Source organism: Colletotrichum spaethianum, assembly GCF_022836535.1.
Source record: "Colletotrichum spaethianum MAFF 239500 DNA, contig01, whole genome shotgun sequence".
NCBI classification, from domain to species: Eukaryota; Fungi; Ascomycota; class Sordariomycetes; order Glomerellales; family Glomerellaceae; genus Colletotrichum; species Colletotrichum spaethianum.
This window is the reverse complement of record NW_026054771.1, coordinates 643712-662036: the sequence shown is the minus strand read 5'-3', so window position 1 is coordinate 662036 and position 18325 is coordinate 643712. Positions and strand designations below refer to the sequence as shown.

The 18325-nt window shown below is 55.4% G+C and overlaps 6 protein-coding genes across 6 annotated transcripts; 2 read left to right on the top strand and 4 right to left on the bottom strand.

Moving 5' to 3' along the window:
- Positions 1 to 614: 614 nt before the first annotated feature.
- On the top strand, positions 615 to 1783 carry ColSpa_00169 (uncharacterized protein; the record flags this gene model as incomplete). Its single annotated transcript, XM_049266381.1, has 3 exons — positions 615 to 804; positions 858 to 1116; positions 1168 to 1783. The coding sequence occupies 3 exons, from the start codon at positions 615 to 617 to the stop codon at positions 1781 to 1783; spliced, it is 1065 nt and encodes a 354-aa protein (XP_049122338.1).
- Positions 1784 to 1970: 187 nt separating this feature from the next.
- ColSpa_00168 (translation machinery-associated protein 46) lies at positions 1971 to 2761 on the bottom strand (the record flags this gene model as incomplete). The annotated part of the gene is made up of 4 exons (XM_049266380.1): positions 1971 to 2386; positions 2445 to 2532; positions 2599 to 2618; positions 2695 to 2761. 4 exons carry the CDS (start codon positions 2759 to 2761, stop codon positions 1971 to 1973), a joined length of 591 nt encoding a protein of 196 aa, XP_049122337.1.
- A 589-nt stretch (positions 2762 to 3350) lies between these two features.
- Positions 3351 to 3626, bottom strand: ColSpa_00167 (uncharacterized protein; the record flags this gene model as incomplete). Its single annotated transcript, XM_049266379.1, has 1 exon — positions 3351 to 3626. The coding sequence occupies one exon, from the start codon at positions 3624 to 3626 to the stop codon at positions 3351 to 3353; it is 276 nt and encodes a 91-aa protein (XP_049122336.1).
- A 706-nt stretch (positions 3627 to 4332) lies between these two features.
- On the top strand, positions 4333 to 7263 carry ColSpa_00166 (uncharacterized protein; the record flags this gene model as incomplete). Its single annotated transcript, XM_049266378.1, has 1 exon — positions 4333 to 7263. One exon carries the CDS (start codon positions 4333 to 4335, stop codon positions 7261 to 7263), a length of 2931 nt encoding a protein of 976 aa, XP_049122335.1.
- Positions 7264 to 7934: 671 nt separating this feature from the next.
- ColSpa_00165 (uncharacterized protein) lies at positions 7935 to 9620 on the bottom strand (the record flags this gene model as incomplete). The annotated part of the gene is made up of 1 exon (XM_049266377.1): positions 7935 to 9620. The coding sequence occupies one exon, from the start codon at positions 9618 to 9620 to the stop codon at positions 7935 to 7937; it is 1686 nt and encodes a 561-aa protein (XP_049122334.1).
- Positions 9621 to 10446: 826 nt separating this feature from the next.
- Positions 10447 to 11625, bottom strand: ColSpa_00164 (uncharacterized protein; the record flags this gene model as incomplete). Its single annotated transcript, XM_049266376.1, has 4 exons — positions 10447 to 10458; positions 10563 to 11203; positions 11278 to 11373; positions 11433 to 11625. The coding sequence occupies 4 exons, from the start codon at positions 11623 to 11625 to the stop codon at positions 10447 to 10449; spliced, it is 942 nt and encodes a 313-aa protein (XP_049122333.1).
- Positions 11626 to 18325: the final 6700 nt, after the last annotated feature.

Sequence of the window (18325 nt, the reverse complement as noted above, 5' to 3'; positions counted from 1 at the left end):
CAGTTCAGCCTGGTGACGCTGGTTGCGTACATGTAGTGATACCTTAAAGCCGTGGCTGCCTGGCTGCCTCCGCTTGTACCGAGACTTCGGAGAGCGCTCTCTGACAAATTCCCAGACAGGCAAGTACTCCTGTGTGGATCCCACAGCGACTCTAAGTATCGAGCTGTTTGTAAGTGCCAGATGGTACAGTCTCATTCGTTCTGCTAACTAGAACAAGTTTTCTCAAGTCATACTATGTACATATAACGCAAAACATAAGACCAGCTTAAAAATTGATGCAGTCTACGATATTGTAGAAAATGTTATATGCAGGTCAATCAACGCAGTATGGTCGATAGAAACTCACAGGTTTAGCCGATCCAGCGCCGCGTGCCCCTGTAGCGAGTTTGGAGCGGGACCCCCTTGCTGGTGCCGGGAACGCTTCAGACAGGCTTATGTAATGCTCTTGCCCGCTATCAGGTTTGTTTACTTTCTAGCGTACTAGCCACTCACAACAGAGCCTCCGCCCCATCACCCTAAGCTTTCAACATCCTTCACGCTTTCGTCGCGATCAGGCACGTTGCTCCAGCGCCAACCACCATCGCCCATAACCAGTGCAAACCTCAACAGACACTATGCCTCCCGCACGAACGAAGAAGAGAGCTTCAGACGAAGTCGAAGAGCAGCCCACGATGTCGCAAAAACATAGAGTCCCTACAAAGGCTGGCACGCCTCCCCTTCTAAGCAGCAGTCCCAGCAAACGGCAAAGGCTCGGTATCAGCTTAGAGCAGAAGCAGGCGATTATTGATAACCTACAGTTGGAGAGTGAGTGTGTGACTCGTGACAACATCTAGACGCGTCGTCTAATAATCTGATAGTCACCGATCGCGCCAGGCGGCTTCGCGCACAATATAACCAGCAGGCACAAACACTTCGATCACGTATTCAGATGCGCGTCAACCGCGTTCCCAGATCCATGCTCAAGATGACTATGTCCGACTTGGTTGCTAGAGCCATCGATCAGCAAAAGCGCCTTGAGGCAGCTTCGCGGCCACCACCTGTCCCTGAAAAGGACTTTCCTCCCCGGACGAGCCCACACAAGCTCGCACCGCCAGCGCGCTCTGCTAAGCGACTGAGGTATGTTCTTGATTAAACATAATGTGAACGTACACTGATGGTGTATGGTAGCGATGCTATGGCAGGTGGAGACAAAGAAAACGAGCAGGTCCTCAATCCCAAGAAGAAGCACCGTACTGCCCCAGCGCCTCTGAGCTCCTCTCAGATACTGTCGCCAACCTCATCAAACACTAGATCGCTGGTACGCGAGCGACCGCCTTCCTCGCCATCGAAGTCTTCCCAGATCGCTCGGCCTACATCATCCCCCGCGAAGCAGCACACAAGTGCCCGATCGGCGCTCTCGAGCATGGTTGAGAAGGCTAAAAAGACTGGCCGCACAGCACCTTCGCGTCCTTTGAACGCCTCGACAACCAGTTCCAACGCATCTGCACCTGCACCTGCTACAGGCACTGTGCCACCCACAAGGACGCGACGAGCCAACACGACAACGGCAACCAAAGCACCATCGCGGCCTGGAACGCGAACGGGCAAACGAGTGAGCGACTCCAGCGAAGACAGCACAGGAACAGTTGTAAAGAAGACGATAGCGTCGACTTCCGCGAAAAGAACTGTCATGGGAACAATCAGGAAGGGTGTTGGCGCGGCAACAACCAGGAAGCCGGCAGCGCCCAAGTCGGCACCAGCATCTGCCGCGGGAACCACCAGAGTACTGCGGAAAAGAGGGTAGCTTCTTCCGGATGAATCAAAGAAGACACCATTAGGTATTCGGCATTACTAGTATAAGGGACAGGTGCACGGCGCACCTGAGCGTAATCACTTGTGATTGATTTACACGGCGTTTTGGGAATAATGACAGAGATGATGACGGCTAGGCATACTCATAATCAACTGATGGATTACGGCCTCCTAATGGCTTAAGCCGGCGCGCTGGCCTTCTTTTTCTTGTCCTCCACCAGTTCAATATTGTCCTCGGGTATCTCCTTGTACTTCTCCAACAAAAACTCCTCAATCTCGTCACTAACGTCGCCTTGTACCACGATCTCCTCGCCGCCGCTTGGGGTCTTGGTGACAGATGAGCCAGTCGCGAACTTCTTACCGAACTCCTTGGCGACCTTTTTGTTTTCCAGACCGAATGACTCCAGGCCGGAGACGGACGTGACGTACTTTCTCTTGTTGCGCTCGATTCTCTTGATGGTGACGACACTCTTGGCCAACTTGTCGGCTTGTTTGGCCTCGGCAGCCTCAGCCTTGGCGGCCTTCTTCTGTGCGTCTTTGGCGGCTCGCTTCTGGGCGTCAACGGAGAGAGATGCAGTCGCTGCCTCTAGAGCCTCTGCAAACAGGTGATGAGTATCTCGGTAATACCAGGCAAATTGACGTGGGGTCCATACCTGGCGACCATATTCTGGCATACAGGTCGGGGTGATGCTTCTCAAGCCAGTCCTGGCACTTCTTGACAGTGCCGCCATACTCGCAGTACTAAACCAAGGACGTGAGTATGCGTTTTGGCGTTTGGGGGGGTGTTGTCGAACGATCGAAACATACCTCTGGGGGAAGGGTGCAGACTATACGTGGGGTGTTAGGTCAGAATTCGCGCCTCGAGTATTCTTGGGTTACTGCTGCGCATCGTTGGAAACTCACCGCCGCAGTAGGTTACATGGCGGCCTTGAGGCTCGCCAGAGGTTTCTGACTTGTCATTGTCGGCCATTACGATTTGAGAGGGCCGGTTTCGACAGTGGAGGAGTCGCTTGCAAAAAGATGTCAAGCGGAGGAATCAAGGACGTAGGAGACGCGTGCCTCTCTGTGTTCTCTCTTCCAAGGACGGCCGACTGCGGGGTCGATTGAATCGATGGCGGGGCATGCATGAACTGCCACAGCAGACCACCTCAAGTTTGAGCGCTTAGGTAACGAATTGTGGCTAGAGCCTCCCAGAGCTCCAGCCACAAATATTCGACTGTCCACCGACCCGCCGCCGCGCTTCCCGATCCGCTTCCCTCCGGCCTCCGTCTCCACAAACATCACCAACACATAACTCGGTCTGCAAGTGATTCGACCTGCATACAGGCTCGGCGCGCTCATCCCATGCACTGTATCCATACAGGAGTGCTTACAACATGAAGGCGCCGTATTTTACACTTGCCGCAGCACCTGAATCGAAACCAGGCGTCACGACCATCGGACCACTGATATCTTCATGTCGAGCGTGCCTGGCCTCAGTTGAATCACGGATTAAGCAGTCAAGACCGAAATTCCACCAAAGTCTTGCATGATGAGTCTCAATGAAATCCATGCGACGTTCAATAGTTTCTGCTCCGCGAGGCCAACTCAGAGACCTGTTCAACTCGGCGACGGAGCTTGGTCGAGTGGTCAGCCGTCCAATCGAGGACTCTGCTAAGCGCCCGCCGAGCGTCTGCCGTCGTCATTGGCCGGTGGCTCGACAGGTCTGCATTCCCAATCAGGATTGCTCGCACCTTCTCACCTCCCGTCTTCGCGCGCGCCAGCCACTCGCCGCTCACCCAGACCATGCTCGTCTTCTGTATCCCAAAATTAGATGCGCTTCTGCGGGCGCCCATTGGGTAGAAGTCTAGCCCATGGACAGATGGCATAACCTTTTGGGATGGACGTGGGCTCGTCGTCTCTCCATCACTGCCTCTCACGCGCCGGCAGCACATCCCCATTCGGGCCAATGCACGCTCTGCAGCAGGCGCGCTGCATGATGGGTGCTACCGAGCGAATGCATTAGGTTTGCGATGCTATGCTGTCTTCACCGTCTTGGGTGGGCGCAGTTCACTGTCCCGTGGTGCGTAGTGCGGATAGCGTAGTTCGCAACCCACTCGGGCCACCACCACCAGGTTAGCCGCCTTCCGCCAAATGGAAGAGCAAGGTCTCGCGAGACTATATCACTCGCTCCCGGCCAACCGCCGGGCCTCCTCTACTCTCGTCTTCCCTTCTCTCATCTCTTTCGCCGCGTCCTTGCTATTGCAAACCCCTTTTTGAAGACTTCGTTGATCGAAGCAGCCTGTCGTTTACACGATTTTCTTCCTTTGCCCTTCATATTCACACAAAGACGCAGGCCGTCCTTCGACAGACTGTTTTCTACACACAACGTCGTATTTTGCCTATATTTATACCGTTACAGCACATTCGACCGCAAGTCTATATCAGGATATCTGACTTGCATAGGGGAAAATGGCTGAAGTTGTTCACTTGCCCTCGTCAACATACAGACCTCCCTCCCCTTCGCAGGCTCGGAGGCCAGGGAGGTCACTTAATACTATAATGGAGGAGGAGAGCGAGGATGTTCAGCATGCCATCGATAACAGGCAGCTCCGGAGCCAAACGTCGAACCTCAAGATTGAAGCCTGGTTGTCACCGCTGAGCGACCACTTTCCCACACCAAGAGGCTTCCACTTCCTCTCTGCCCCAATCTTGCCATCCTCACCATCAACCGTGTCAGCCGACGAGAGTAGCTCGCCTTCTACATCATCGAACCCGTGGAACAACAACAGAACAAGCGTAATGACCGACGTCACCGAGTTCGACGACCTGTATGATGTCACGGATGAGGATGAGCCCACTGAGCTGCGTCGAGTACTGTCGCGCAAAGCATCGGTGAGGAGACGCAACTCTAGCCGTAACGAGGCGGCAAAGCAGACTGCGACTGGCGCTCGTAGAGCTTTGCCACCTTTGGTCATCCCTGGTGGTCGAAACACATCGACAGAGGACTGGTCTGCTGCCAGCCTCAAGAAGGCTATCGCATCGCCAGTACCCCCTACACCTCCAACCCGTGTTGAGATGTCTCCTCAGGTCTTTTCCTTCATGCAAGCGAAGCAGGCCCAGGAGGTGCCCACCATTTCGGCCCCGCCTTCTCTTGATGGGAGCTTGAGTTCAGAACAGTTGGCGCAAATGTCTGCGCCACCAACCCCTATCATCGGCAGCGACAACGGCAAGGAGGCAGACTGGTCAGGCGTGCGACTTCAACCTGGCGCTTTGGCGACTCTGCATGCCTTGTCCGGCGATAACGACAGCCTGCACGAGCATGACCATGACCACTCCGATCAGGTTATAGAGATTCCTCAAGAACCCGTCCCTGAGATGCGTCAACAACCTCTGCGTCTCTTCACAAACATCTTCCCCCAGCCGGCGCGCGTTGTCGAGCTCACCCCCAGCTCCCATCGTCGGTCTCTTGCCGATCTCACCAAGCTCGATATCCCTTCTCCTGGCGGTTTCTTTTCCGGCCTCTCGCCCAGGACAAGAACGACGTGGCACATGCCGACAACGTCCCCCGAGGATATGGTGCCCCCTACGTCAACCACCGCAGAGCAGTTCTACCGCTGCCCCTGGAACATGGATGCCTCGGTGCCTCCAGTGCCAGCTGCACCCGCAAAGGTCATCATCAACGATATCGCCGAGCAATATTACCGCAGCTCAGTGCCGACTACTTCCACCATCATTGAGCAGGTTGTTGAGGTTAGTGACAAGGAGATGGATGAGGATGACATGCCCACTGCTAGACCGATCGTCCCCACAAATGCCTCGAGCTCCTCTGTGACGCTGGCCGAGCCAACCTCCCCCGAGGTTGAAGATGCTCCAACGGAAATCGTCACAGTCTACGACCCCGAGTATGCGCGCAAGCAACAGGAGGTCGCCCTCTCCAATCTTGACCGCACCGAGCTTTGGCTCATGGCCCAGCGCGCCTACCTGAAGCCCGTCGAAGCCGACCAGACCGAGGGACAAGACCACAACCTCGGCACTATCCCGGAGGCCGCTGACGAGGATGTTGAGAGCTTCCCAGAGCAGGAGGTCACGTCGGCGCCGAGGAAGAAGATGGTCCGCTTCTCCGACATCATCACCAAGACCGACATCCCCCGCCGCCTGCCCTCCAAGCTCTCCAGGCAGGAATCCGCCTACTACCGCGCCTTCCAGGACTACGTCATCCGCTCCAGCAAGCAAGATGTCTTCGTGCACCAGCTGCCCCGCTTCGAGGCCCTCCAGGCCCAACGCGTCTGCCTGCGCGAGTTCCATCGCAACCAGCTTCTCGGCAAGTACCAGCTCAGCGTCGTGCCACAGTCCGCCAAGAAGCGCCTCAGCGCCAACGTTGCCCGCGGCGATGACATCCTTGTCGACGACCCGGAGAAGCTGCGCCGCGAGAAGGAGCATGAGGCCATGTCCCAGATGGCCATGCCGACCTGGCACGTCGCCGCCATCAAGATGCTCAACGGCGGCAAGCTCATCTCGGCGCCCGTCGGCAAGCGTCTCGGTCGCCTGTCCCGCATGGCCCCCGGCCGTGACGGTGTCGCCCGTGACAGGGCGCGCATCCTCGACCTCGGCGGCCAGTCGGCATGCGACTGGGCCTGGCACTGCGCGCTGCAGTACCCCAACACCAAGATCTACACCGTCACCACAAAGGCCATCCGCCAGCTGTCCAACTCCAATGTTCGCGGCCCGCCCAACCACCGGCAGGTCGCCGTCGAGCGCCTTACCCGCCTGCCCTTCAAGGACGACCAGTTCGACCTCATCTCAGCGCGCGAGCTGCACAGCGTCCTCAAGTTTGTCGGCGAGAACGGCGAGGATGAGTGGGAGACGTGTCTGAAAGAGTGTCTGCGCGTGCTGAAGCCGGGCGGCTACCTCGAGTTCTCCGTCCTAGACTCGGACATCATGAACGCGGGCCCCCTCGGCCTCGCCAAGAGCGTTGAGTTCGGCTTCGACCTCAAGACCCTTGGTTATGACCCCAACCCGACAAAGATGTTCCTCGGCCGCCTCTCACGCGCGGGCTTCGACGAAGTCCGTCGCGCATGGATGTGCCTGCCCATGGGCGCCCGTCCGCCCTCCCAACAACAAGAGAAGCCTCTGCCCTCGCTGCCCGCCGTCCGGGCCAACCCGACGGGTGAGGAGGTCAGAACGGTGACGATGGAGGCCATGGTCACCGGCAGCACGGACGGTGTGGCAAACGTCACGAGCATCGTCGGCGGCTGGAGCTGGGAGCGCTGGCTGCTGCGGTGCGAGATGGAGAAGGTCAGCGGTGAGCTGCGGCTCGCGGACACAGTGACAGCCGGTCCCGCCATGAGGGAAGCCGGCAAAAGCGTCGAGGGCGTCGCCGCCATCGTCGAGGAGGGGCGCGGCTGCGGCGCCGGGTGGAGGATGTTGAGCGGGTACGCAAGGAAGCCCAAGACCGGCACGGGGCTCATCTCTGTCGGTTTCGAGGTGTGAAAAGCTTTCCAGGACATATATTCTACACACACACTCATCCCCTTTGTCGTCTTTTCATCACCTCCTCTCTCTTCTCCTTGTTGTTTCGGTATTTCTTTTGTACTAGCACTCGATGATGGATGCGAGACGGGATGAGTAAAGTATCTATGGGTCACGGGCACGCATGTAAATATGGATTGGGTCTTGGATTGTGTAATGGAATTGCATGAGAGTCCGTGGCTGCGGTTTACAGGCGCTGGAGGCTTGTCCATTGAAGGAGTTACCGGAAGCTGCTTGGACGGCGATGCCCTAGTCCGTAGATATGCTGAAGTTGAATCACAAGATATCCAATTAGTGTCAAATGGTTTCCTGTTCCTCACTGCAATCAGCAAGATTAATCAGCTTCCAGGATCGAGGCATAATTACCACAAGTTGAAAAGCACCGTATTTCAACGGCCCTAGTCTACAGTAGCCCACTAAGACGCACCTGAGGATTAAGATTCGATAATTCGTAGTAATCAAAAAAAGATCAGGCCACCGTGGGCCATTGGTATCGTTTCATTAACATGTTATGCTATGTCGAAAGGTATTTCAAAATTGTAAACAATGGGGTATTCGGAGAAAGATAACCATCCTACACATGGCACATGATACAAATCCACCGCCGCATCTACCTGGCTCCAAGCATATCACTATGGATTCATATCCATCTTTTCGCCCACAGGCGACCCGGTCTTTACGTTGATGTTCTCGCCCTCGCCCAACCGGTCCCTCTCGTCCAACCCCGATGTCGAGGGCAACGCAGAAGAGTCTTTGGGCGTTTTCGTCGACATCGGCACGATGACGTTGAGGACGCAGTCGTCGAGATGCTCGTAGAACTCTTGAGCCGTAACAAAGTAGCCTTGGCAAATGGAGCATTTCGCGCCGTCGCCGCGGACGTTACCGGACCCGCTGATGATGAGTTTTCGGCTGTTGGGTGGTGTCTGTTCAACATTGTGGACTGACGTAAGGTGGCGCTTGAAGACATCGGCGCGATTGAACGCCTTTTCGTATGCCGTTCCTACTCCGGGGCAAAAGGGACACACCATTGTCCCCTTATAATGTGTCAAGGCGTGTCTGTTCTTGTCGTACTTCCGCGCGAACCCCTTGGTGTGGTACTCGCAAGTTTCTATGGGGCACTTCTCTGGCCGTTCTTCTTGATGAGTGAGCATGTGCGCCGCGAGATCCTTGAACACCCGGCCGCAGTCTGGGTGAGGGCAGCGAGTCCGGTTATCTAGTGTCTTGCTTGACGGGCTGCTCATCTGAGATGAAACAATTGTTTCCGCGGGAGCGATCATCAAGGGAATGTTTGACGGCGCTGCTGCCAGCATCGTTGGCCCGAAAGTGGGTGAACGTGCTGGCGGCGGTGGCGGAGGTGGTGGTTGAGTGAAATACTCTGGCGGCGGTTTGTAGTCGACCTCCTCCCCTCCACTAGAATCGTCCTGATCCTGAATGTCCACAGATTGCCGCACTTCTTTCATCCAGTCCTTCAGGATGGTCATAGGCGGCCAGTCCCCACTAGCCTTTCCGCCTCTATGCGGATTGAAGTGTGCTCTCCGGAGATGCGCGGCTGCATTGTAATATGCGCCATATCGTTTCTGCGTGACGCATGCTTTGCATTTGGATAATGGGATGACTGGTTGTGGCAAAGTCGGACTGTAGCTGTCTGGCTCGGTGCACACCCAACGCCTGACTAACGAGGCATGCTTGGCGTCGGTATGCCTTCGTAGTTCGTGCTCGCCCCTGAAACCTTCTGGGTATTCGTTACATTTGATGCAATAGACCCGACGCAACGGCGGCCGCTGGTATGTTGGTCGCCCTCTACCGCCTGAAAGCGGAGACTCCAAGGACCGCATGGGTCCCCGGGGGAATGTTGGACTCTCCCCGACCGTGTGCCTACGACTTAGGGGATCCAATCCCTGAGGAGAAGTGAGGTAGTCGGGGCCTCCAGTCGCACCAAAAGGGTCTCGGTCCGAAAGCGGGGCCGGGTGCGGGATCCAAGGATCGCCCAAAGCCCGGGGATCATACATGGGATGCCTCGCTTCTTCGCCAGGTCTGACGAGGGGTGGCAAGATGAACATCCCGGACCGCGGAGGAATCCTCTGTCTTAGAAAGCCGTTGAATGTGGCTGTGCCTTCCGTATCGCTATCTCCAAGGTGCATCAGGAAGTCCTTGGAGGACGTGAAACCCTGCTGGGCCCAAATATCCTTTCGCACAACCACATACAGCGAATCCATTGTGGCCCTGTCCCGATCGTCCAAGTCGAATGCTTGATCGTCGAGCAGCATTGGTCCGGAACTGGCGAAAATCGTAACCAAGACCTTGTAGAGGCTGTGCATTGTGTGTACGCCGTCTGTCCCTCTCCAAGTTGATGGCGTCTGGGATGACTGGCGTCTCGGCAGGTACGAAGCCATATCCACCAGTATCGTGCGGACAACACTGAAAATGCACAACGCGATAAACACGGCAAGCCAGCTTTTCGGGTCTTGTGGGACTTTTCTGACAGTTCCACTCTCGAAAGCCTGGAGAAATTGCGCCATACAGTTGTAGAGCAGGCGATGATGTGCATCTTGGTCGACCTCGTCAGTATATAGAGGTCGGTGCGGAGGTCCGGTATCCAGACAAATCGAAGGTTCTGGTTGTCCAAGGTCCCAAAATAGGACTTCTCGCAAGAGCACTTTCGCTCGATACAATACTGGGAATACGGCCTCTTCTATATCTCTCGTTGCTGCGATCAGTCCACTTGTCTTCAGAAGATGAAGGAAGTTATACGCAGTCCCCCCACCGTTCCAACTCGCTGTGAGTATGCTTAGAATCGGCGGCGGTCGCTCAAACGCTTCCCTAGAGTAATTTGAGAGTGTAGGGTTCGCCAGAAAAAGACTCGCGAGCTCTTCTGTCCACCAAAAGCCGTCATCAAAGTCGAGGTTCGACTTGACGGCATGCAGTATGTCCGGAGGTATACGATAATGGCTTTCCAGATGTTCGTTCATACTTCTCCGCTGAGTGAGTGGTGATGTGATCGGGGTGTGGGTTTGTCTCGGAGACACCGGCGCTGCACCTGTCAGATCAAGCCAGCATTCTTCTCGCGTCACTAACTAACCTGGAAGCATGATGTCGGAAAAAGCATCGAGAGGGCCGCGATGACAACCAATTACTTTCCAAAAGTCACTGCTGGGGCTGGGGGGGTGGTCTACACAATAGTAACAAGGATCATTGGAGTCGCACTGTCAACATTGGTTAGCCGCTTGACAATGAGTGCTGGTTGAGGATTGTGATCTTACCGGCTGCTTTGTTACCTTGCAGCGCAAACAAGGCCCGGAGTCTTGAAGTAACCTAAGCTCGCCAATGGACTGCAGTCGAGACTGACCAACCCTGCTGCGCTTGAGAGGGGGAAGTAAAGGGTCGACCTCGGAATCGACAGAACCTCGCCCAGGGCCGGAATGTTCGCTGACCATGGAATATGACTGTAAAGTGTCACGACGGTCCCTGGGCTGGTTTGTTGTCAACGGAGCCAGTTGGGTACCGGGCGACGGTTTCGGGAGTTGAAGCGCCAGCGGCTGCTTTCCAGCATCGGAACCCCACGGTCGGGATGTCGTGTGGTCGGGAAAAGGGAGAGGCGGAGTGTTGCCAACGGACATGCCTGAGTCGCGATGGGTATGGATAGTATGCTCTCGGGCATGATTGTCCCGATCATCCTTGTTGTAGAAGCCGTAAATGTAGTGTATACAACGCTCGTCCCAGCATTTGAAGGACGATGCGGATCGAGACGACGGCGACAGACTTTCCCTTGTTTTCCATCCACGGACAACCGGGTCGTAATTGGCAAGATTGCGATCCAACCAGGCCGAGTATCCTGTTGGCGCTTCGTCGTATAGCGATCGCTTAAGGGCATCTAGCACGCTGGGATCTGACAGATCATGGCCTGGATGAAAATTAGGCATTTGTCAGGAGGCGTCGTATTTCTGACATGCTCGGTATGGCAAAGCGACAACTCACCTTGCTCCAGGAAAGTAGCTTCGATGCACTCGCACCGGTATTGCAACGATCTAGCCTCCTCAAGCTCAGATAATACAGGGACAGTAGAAGAAAGACCTAGAGGAACAAGCCGACTGGTCAGAACTGGACCGTGTAAGCAGAAGGAGGGAGCTTACGATGGGTTTCGCAGTAGGCCTGCAAAACTCGCAATTTGTGACGGAGCATGTCAAGCTCCAGCTTGACGTTAGGGCCATACTTTGCGGGCAGCAAGGCGGCGAGCTTGGCTTGGATATCGGCCTGCTGATCGAGAAGTTGGCGGATGGCGCTATCGAGGCCCGGATCGGGGAGGTTGTAAGGATCGGCCGCCATTCCTCCCGGACCTCGAGGGCGTCCTCCTCCAGCCGGCGACGACACTTTGAGCGTTATCCGAGTCTGGAATAGGACAGGGCGTATAAGAGGCAGAACAAGTCGACATGAGTTTTGTTCCTCGTTCTTGAAAGGTTCGCCCGTCTACGCGTCGCTTCGACTTTTATGCATCAGAGAGAAGCTTGTGACGGCGAGGTCATGTTGTTTCTCAGAGGGTGTCTGGGTGCACACGTACTGAGCATGCCATCGACTGTTAAAGAGGGCAGTGGTGATGGTGGCGGTGGTGGTAGTGGTGCGTGTGTTGTGTAAGGTCAGAATGAGCTGTACACCGGGCGGCTGGGTTCATCGCTTTTCTAATGTCAGATGCGTATCCGTAGTCTTGTTTCCCCTCGCCTGTTTTTCTTTCTACTTTTGCAGATCCTCTTCTCTCTTTGGCGGATTACAGAGATTCGCCCTTCAGTTCATTTCCAGCCTTTGGCCTCTTCTGCACCAGGGGGTCGTCGGGGTCGAATGATGTGGTGTAAGGTACGGCAGGCAAGACTGGCACAACTTGCTTGTTGGGCGGGACCTGATCCGTCGAGTTCTGTTCCCGTTCCAGTTCCAGTTCCAATTTACACTAGTGACGGAGGTCTCGTCCCAGTGAGAGATCCTGTTTCCGATGCAAGCTTGGTTTTCTGTGCCGGGCTGTATCCTGTTTCTGTTCTGAGCTGGCTTTAGAAGGAGTGAGGATACGGCCACAGACGAGGCTAAAAGAAGGGCAAGATTTAGAGATTTCTCAGGAGGCAAAATGCGATGCAGCGCGAAGGCAATGTCGGTGGCAGTCGGGGGTATCGGCAGTCTTGGACAGGATAGCGAGTGAAAGCACCATACCCGATCGCACCGTTGGCCTCCTCCCTCATTGGGGTGATAGCTCTTTTTATTACCTTAATAACGGGCCAGGGTTGATTTGGGGAAGTGGGGCGCGTGGCTAACGGCGTTGATTAGATATGGAGAGCACACTCAATAGAGGGCCGGAGGAGACTGAGAGCCTGCGAGCCTGCACCGGCGACGGGACCAGGGTGGAGTGTGGTGAGTGATGGGGGAGAAAGGCAAGTAGGACACAGCTTGAGTGTGAGAAAGGGACCCCAACGGGGTTTGGGGACTTGGTGGTGGTAAGGTAAGGGGAGGGGTGTGCTGATCTGGAGGATGGGGACCTGACGAGGGACTGGATGGGCCTGACAGATGAAAGACCTGAGAGCGAGGTTGGAGTGTAGGTAATTGTACAACGCTGAGAGAGGTGTGAGGTGAGAGTTGGGGACGGGGGTAGGATGGGACGGAGGACCTCACAGAGCGGCGACAGGTCCGGCCGGGATCTGGGAAGGTTTCTTTTTGCTTGCGCAAGCATTGGATGGTTTGGGTACGCAGTATCCGCAGGCGAGGCAAGGCAAGGCAAGGCAGGGCAGGGCAGAGCAGGTACGGATATGGATGACCAAGAAAGAAGAAAGGAAGCAGGCAAGGTACGCTCGCTCTTGCCTCCAGTCCTCTCTCTCTCTCTCTCTCTCCCGTCCTCTCCTCTGCTCCGCTTTCGTCTCTTTTCCTTCCTCGAAACCCATGGACGTCGGTCTGCCAGGCGAGGTAGGTACTCTGTATCGCTTCTTGCCCAGGTATCCTCGTTGGATTGGATATCCAGTCGGGCCAACACTAAAGTGACGATACCCGCGTAACCAGTTAGTTGTGCTCCCATCTCTCCATCTGCCATTCAATCTGAAAACATGGTTACGTTCCGGGCCTGGCTCCGTTAAGAAGTTGAATTTTGCAATATTCCCCGCCAAACCCGCCTCTAGCATCACCTTGCCTCGCCTCGCCTCGCTTCTCGTCACTTTCATACAGATTGCCGCTTATACGGCGTTGAGCCACACACCCACCAAGATACGTACCCTCACTACCTTATCTTGGCCACGTACTTTTCAGATACTCTCGCCCATCTTACCAACATTAGAAATGGCTCCAGACATCGCTTTCTCTCACAGTCTCGACTTCCCCTCTTTACCGATACTACTACGAGATTGTTTATTCCGCCAAGGGGTGGCCCTGACTTTGGATGGGGCTTAAGGACACATCGGTATCCTGGGCTTCGTGGGAGGGGTGCCTGGTTTTGCCCTCATCTTCCATTCCCTTGCCTGCCGGTGCTGTCCTCCTTGTTGGTTTCTTGCTCTGTTCCACACTGACGGGCAACCAGGAATAGCATTAAGCAGCTGTGGACGGATTTTCTCGTCCCCCCACCCCAGGGTTTTTCATCGACGCATGCCTCTTGCTGCTGGCAACCTGCGGACGGCCACTAAGACGTACCCTCCAAAACATGACCGGTGGGTGCCCTGTGGGAGAGCTCGGCCGCCATCCGACCGATAGGTATATTCAAGGGTCCTGGGATCCTCTCGCCGCAGCTGCGCATCCGATCCACGCCCGAACAGACGCGTTGTTTGCCTCGCCTCGCCTCGCCTTGCCTCGCCTGCGTTGTCCACCATCTCTCAGCCAGCTTGGCTGTCGCCTTTCTTCACTCATTTGCCTCTCTTCTACTGTACATCATACACGTTCTTCAGCCTACAAAACTCGACCTGGAGCTTATTCAATCTACTCTTTAATCGTCCTGTTCGAATCTAGCAGGCACGACGATGCAGGCCAAGGTGACAGACGTTGCCCTCACACGCCTCGCAATTCTTATCAGCTCCCCTTCGGCTCTACCTCGCCCGTCTTGATATCGTGACGCCCGTCTTGCTACCGTCCTACCCTCCAACTCGCATATGTCACGGGCTACAGGCACTGTGCCCTCCTTGGGCCCCTGTTGAGTAGTTTTCCACACCCTCCAGCCTATCCTAGTTTCTCCCCTACCTGGTTACATTGGCCACTTGCTGCTTGGCCGCTTAGCTCCTAAGCTTCTTAGTAGCCCGCAAAGAAGGACTCTTTTTGTACGCTGCCGTGCCCGCGGCGAGATCTCGAGCTGCCTCCATGATGGCTGTTACATCACGAAATCTCGGCCTACTGCAGACTGAGGCGCAGAGCGAGCAACAAGGGGGGACTTGTGGCCGTTGGATTGTGAAGGGGGTGGTCAGCGGCCGCACACTTTAAGCATCGACCACAACTGGCCTGGCGTCCAGCCCCTTCAGCATGCACCTCTCAGCTACTACCTCGTCACTTCCAGGTAGAGCTTCCTTGCAGGGCCTTGTCTTTTGCCGCTTTATTTCCCGTCTCCGTGGTGGAGGCGCTGAGAAGGAGGCGCCGAGGAGGAGGATGAACGAGTAAACGTCGTGGAGAAACAAACCAGAGGACCCAGGAGCTCCATTCAACATCGATGGGCCCACGAGTCTGAGCGTGGGCATCAACGTGGGGCCGCTTGCGCCTTCTCCGACCCTCCGACCGCTGGCCGCCCCCCCAAGTTAACCAAAAGTCGATCAAGGGAAAGGGCAAGCATGAGACGAGACCAGACCAAACGGACACTTGCTTAGCCTTCTTGTCTGTCCGTTGTCACCGTCCTGTTTGTGTTACTTTCGGCTTCGTCTCGAGAGAGTCCGTCTGCTCCTCGCTCGACTGTTGACGTCTGCCAGCTGCATTAGCAGCAGTACAAGGGACCGCGCGCGCTGCCCTCCTTCGCCCTTCTTCAATCAGGGGCTTCAGCTGGCCAATTTTCAACCGACGAGTCTCGACTCCTGCCGTCTAGGTAATGACTATGTAGCTCATATTGCGCATCCACGGACGGCTGGGCTTGGCTGTTCTCTCCGTCACGCTGTTCGCTAGTTGGTTCGAACTGGCAGCATCGAGTCCCCTTCCATGTTTGGGGGCGGTTCTCGAAGCATCACGCAAGTGCAGGGGAATCCTTCCGTGGGCAAGAGATTGCGACATTTCCGCCTTGCCTGCCTGCCTACGCAACCGTACAACCTACGCAACAGCTCTCCGCAGTAGTCGCAGGGAAGGTCGCTGACTGGTCTTCTCCTCGACTCTCATTTCGCTTTTGTTGCCTTTTCCTTTGGGAAATACCCGGCGCGGACGCGCCCAGAGGGCGATTGGAGCAGTACCCACGGCCGATATACCCACACCCACACGGACCAAGTCTCCACGTGGGCCATAGAGTCCGTGGTACGCTGCTGGGGGCCAGTCCCGGCAGAAACAAGCATGTGCCGAGTCACCGTTACAACCTGCAGATAGTTGCTGCAGGCAAAAACGAGGAGGAGCCATAGCTACGGCTTGCAGCTCCCTAGTTGAAAGCAAGCTGTCGTTAGAGCGGCGTGAGACGTGCGATGCCTGCAACGACCGTCGCGCGGCGAATGGGGTTGGTCGAGCCAGGCATGCATGGCATGCAGTTGCGCAAGATCGAGGCATCACCAATGGTAGGGCGATGCCCTTGGAGCCCTTTTCATGGCTCTCCCCTCCCTCTTTCACCATGTTCCCCTCGAAGGGGGAAGTAAAAAATAACTGGTTAATCGAGATACAGAAATATGAAGTAGGATCAACGGTATCTGAATATGATCTCCTTCACACGCGACACAAGTCTTGACTACAAGTTCGTGGTCCCTTGCAGTTCAACCCCCCCGTTCGCGTTCGTGCGTCACAAGTTAATCTATGCCATTAATCTACCCAAGAGGACAAAAATTTCGTCCAAAAGGCTGCTTTAAGCGATCTAATGCCATGTTGACCGCAGCTGCGTCCAGAGAAAAGGAGGGTTCTCGTAGGGCCCACAAAGCTTTAGCAAGACCCAATCGATGGCGAAAGGAACGAAAGTTTGACAATATTCAAGAGCTCGCGGCATGAACTGCACTCACCATGGGTATTCCATGATGGCCTTGCACGCATGCTCGTTACTCGATCGCCATGCTACATGAGCCACGCCCTGCCAAACCGTCAAAACGTTTCTCGTTGTAAGGGCATTGCTGAGTTCGATGTGGAGGCTAATTGGTGACAGCAGGGGGGTTAGGGAAAGAAACCTTTCAAGCCGTTCCTTTCCGTGTCAGACGTTGTTATTATTACGGTACATACTGTCGCTCATAACCGTTCGCATCCCCTGCGGTTGTCAGGCTGTCAACAGTTCAGCAGCTTCCTCCCCCAGTCCAGGGTCGGTACACGCACACCTCGATCCTACATTTGCCCCAATTATCACTCTCGGACCTTTGGCTGGCTTCGGTTCGGTGCAGTGGGGGGGGAGTTCATCCTCGCAGCAAGCCAATTCGAACTGGTCCCGGTACCCAGTATCCTGATCATAGGATCTGGTACCGAACAAGATAGCATTTTACATCACAGCTAAGTCACTCAATTCGATAAGGCTCGTTGGCAGATTAATCTCACAAGCCGGATGCCAAGTCAAAGGCCAAGCAAGTCCTGTCCGACATGGTACACGCACGTTTTCGTAATCTCTCGTGAGGGCAACCAGTTGATTTCGTATAGCGCATCGGCCAGCCGTCACCCGTTGTTTCGATCGGCCAGTCCCAAGCCCGTCAGGAGAAGCACGGTTGGCCTAGCGGCTCATGCCTACGAAACGAAACCTTTGCAAAGGGCTGAAGGATGGGATGGAACTGCCGGAATCGCTGCTCCATTCCCGGGCTTCCTGGTCGATAGTGTTCTCGTCAATCTCGACCACCTGCTTTCACTCCAGCAATACACGAGCAGCCGACTGCCTCTCTCGGTCCAGGACTCGACAGATCTCGATCCAATGAACGGCTCAATGGCGTCTGTATCGGCGCCGCTTCTGCTGCTGCGTTGCTCAACAAGTCATCCGACTGCTAATGTTACGACGTTTGAGACTCAGCCCTAAGCGAAACACCCTTGTGACGCTGCTTGGAATAGGACGGACAGGGTGCGGGTACTCACTGGATGTCAGGGTCGGCGTCGTAATTGATTGAGAGTGTGGGAGGTGCGTGAAGTTGTCACCCTCACACTCTTCCCCCGGTGCCGTCCAACCTTAGCAGGCTCAGCTCCTCCTCAATCGACGGCCCACTTAGCCTCTGTGCCGGCAGCGCACAGGTGATCAAAGGGCAGAGGAAGGACAAGCCCAGACCAGACCAGACCCTCCCCATTGCCGTCGGAAGGGTGGTCAGTGCAGAGGCTGAAAATGGACGACACGAGAGGGAGAAACAGAGGGGGGGGAGGAGGAGGACACTATGAATGGAGGCATTTGGTAAGTCGGTCGCACACGGTGGAGTGGGCAGAATCACCTCGAAATTTAGCACGTGCTGGCAGGTTGCAGATATCACACATACAAGCGTGCGCAATTACGACGCTGGAAATGGTTTTGAGTGGTCCCCTATCTTTTATCTTTCTCAATTTCTTTCCCTTTTCTTTTCCCATGTCTCGCAGCTGCATCTACCCACCTGCTTGACTCGCTGTAGGCAAACATTTGCGACATGCGCACAGCTGTCCATGGGATCACAGCGCCGCCCCCAAAACCGTCCGGATGGTAAGAAGAGGGAGAAATAAAAGTAGAAGGGTGGGGGGAGGACAGGGACCACGACCGTATGCCGGCTCATGGGCCTTGCCTCACCTCACCTCACCTTGTCGGTCTGAAGAGGGATGGATTCTTGATCAGAAGGGGCGGAGCTACTGCCGAACAAATCGGAGGCTGGTCTTGATTTGGTTCGGATTTGGAGTCTTGGAGTCTATTCCCTCCCTCCTCCCCCTCTTTTCTTCTTCTTCTCTGTTTCTTCCTCGGTGCGGTGCAACAAGTGTAAGTCCCTGCAAG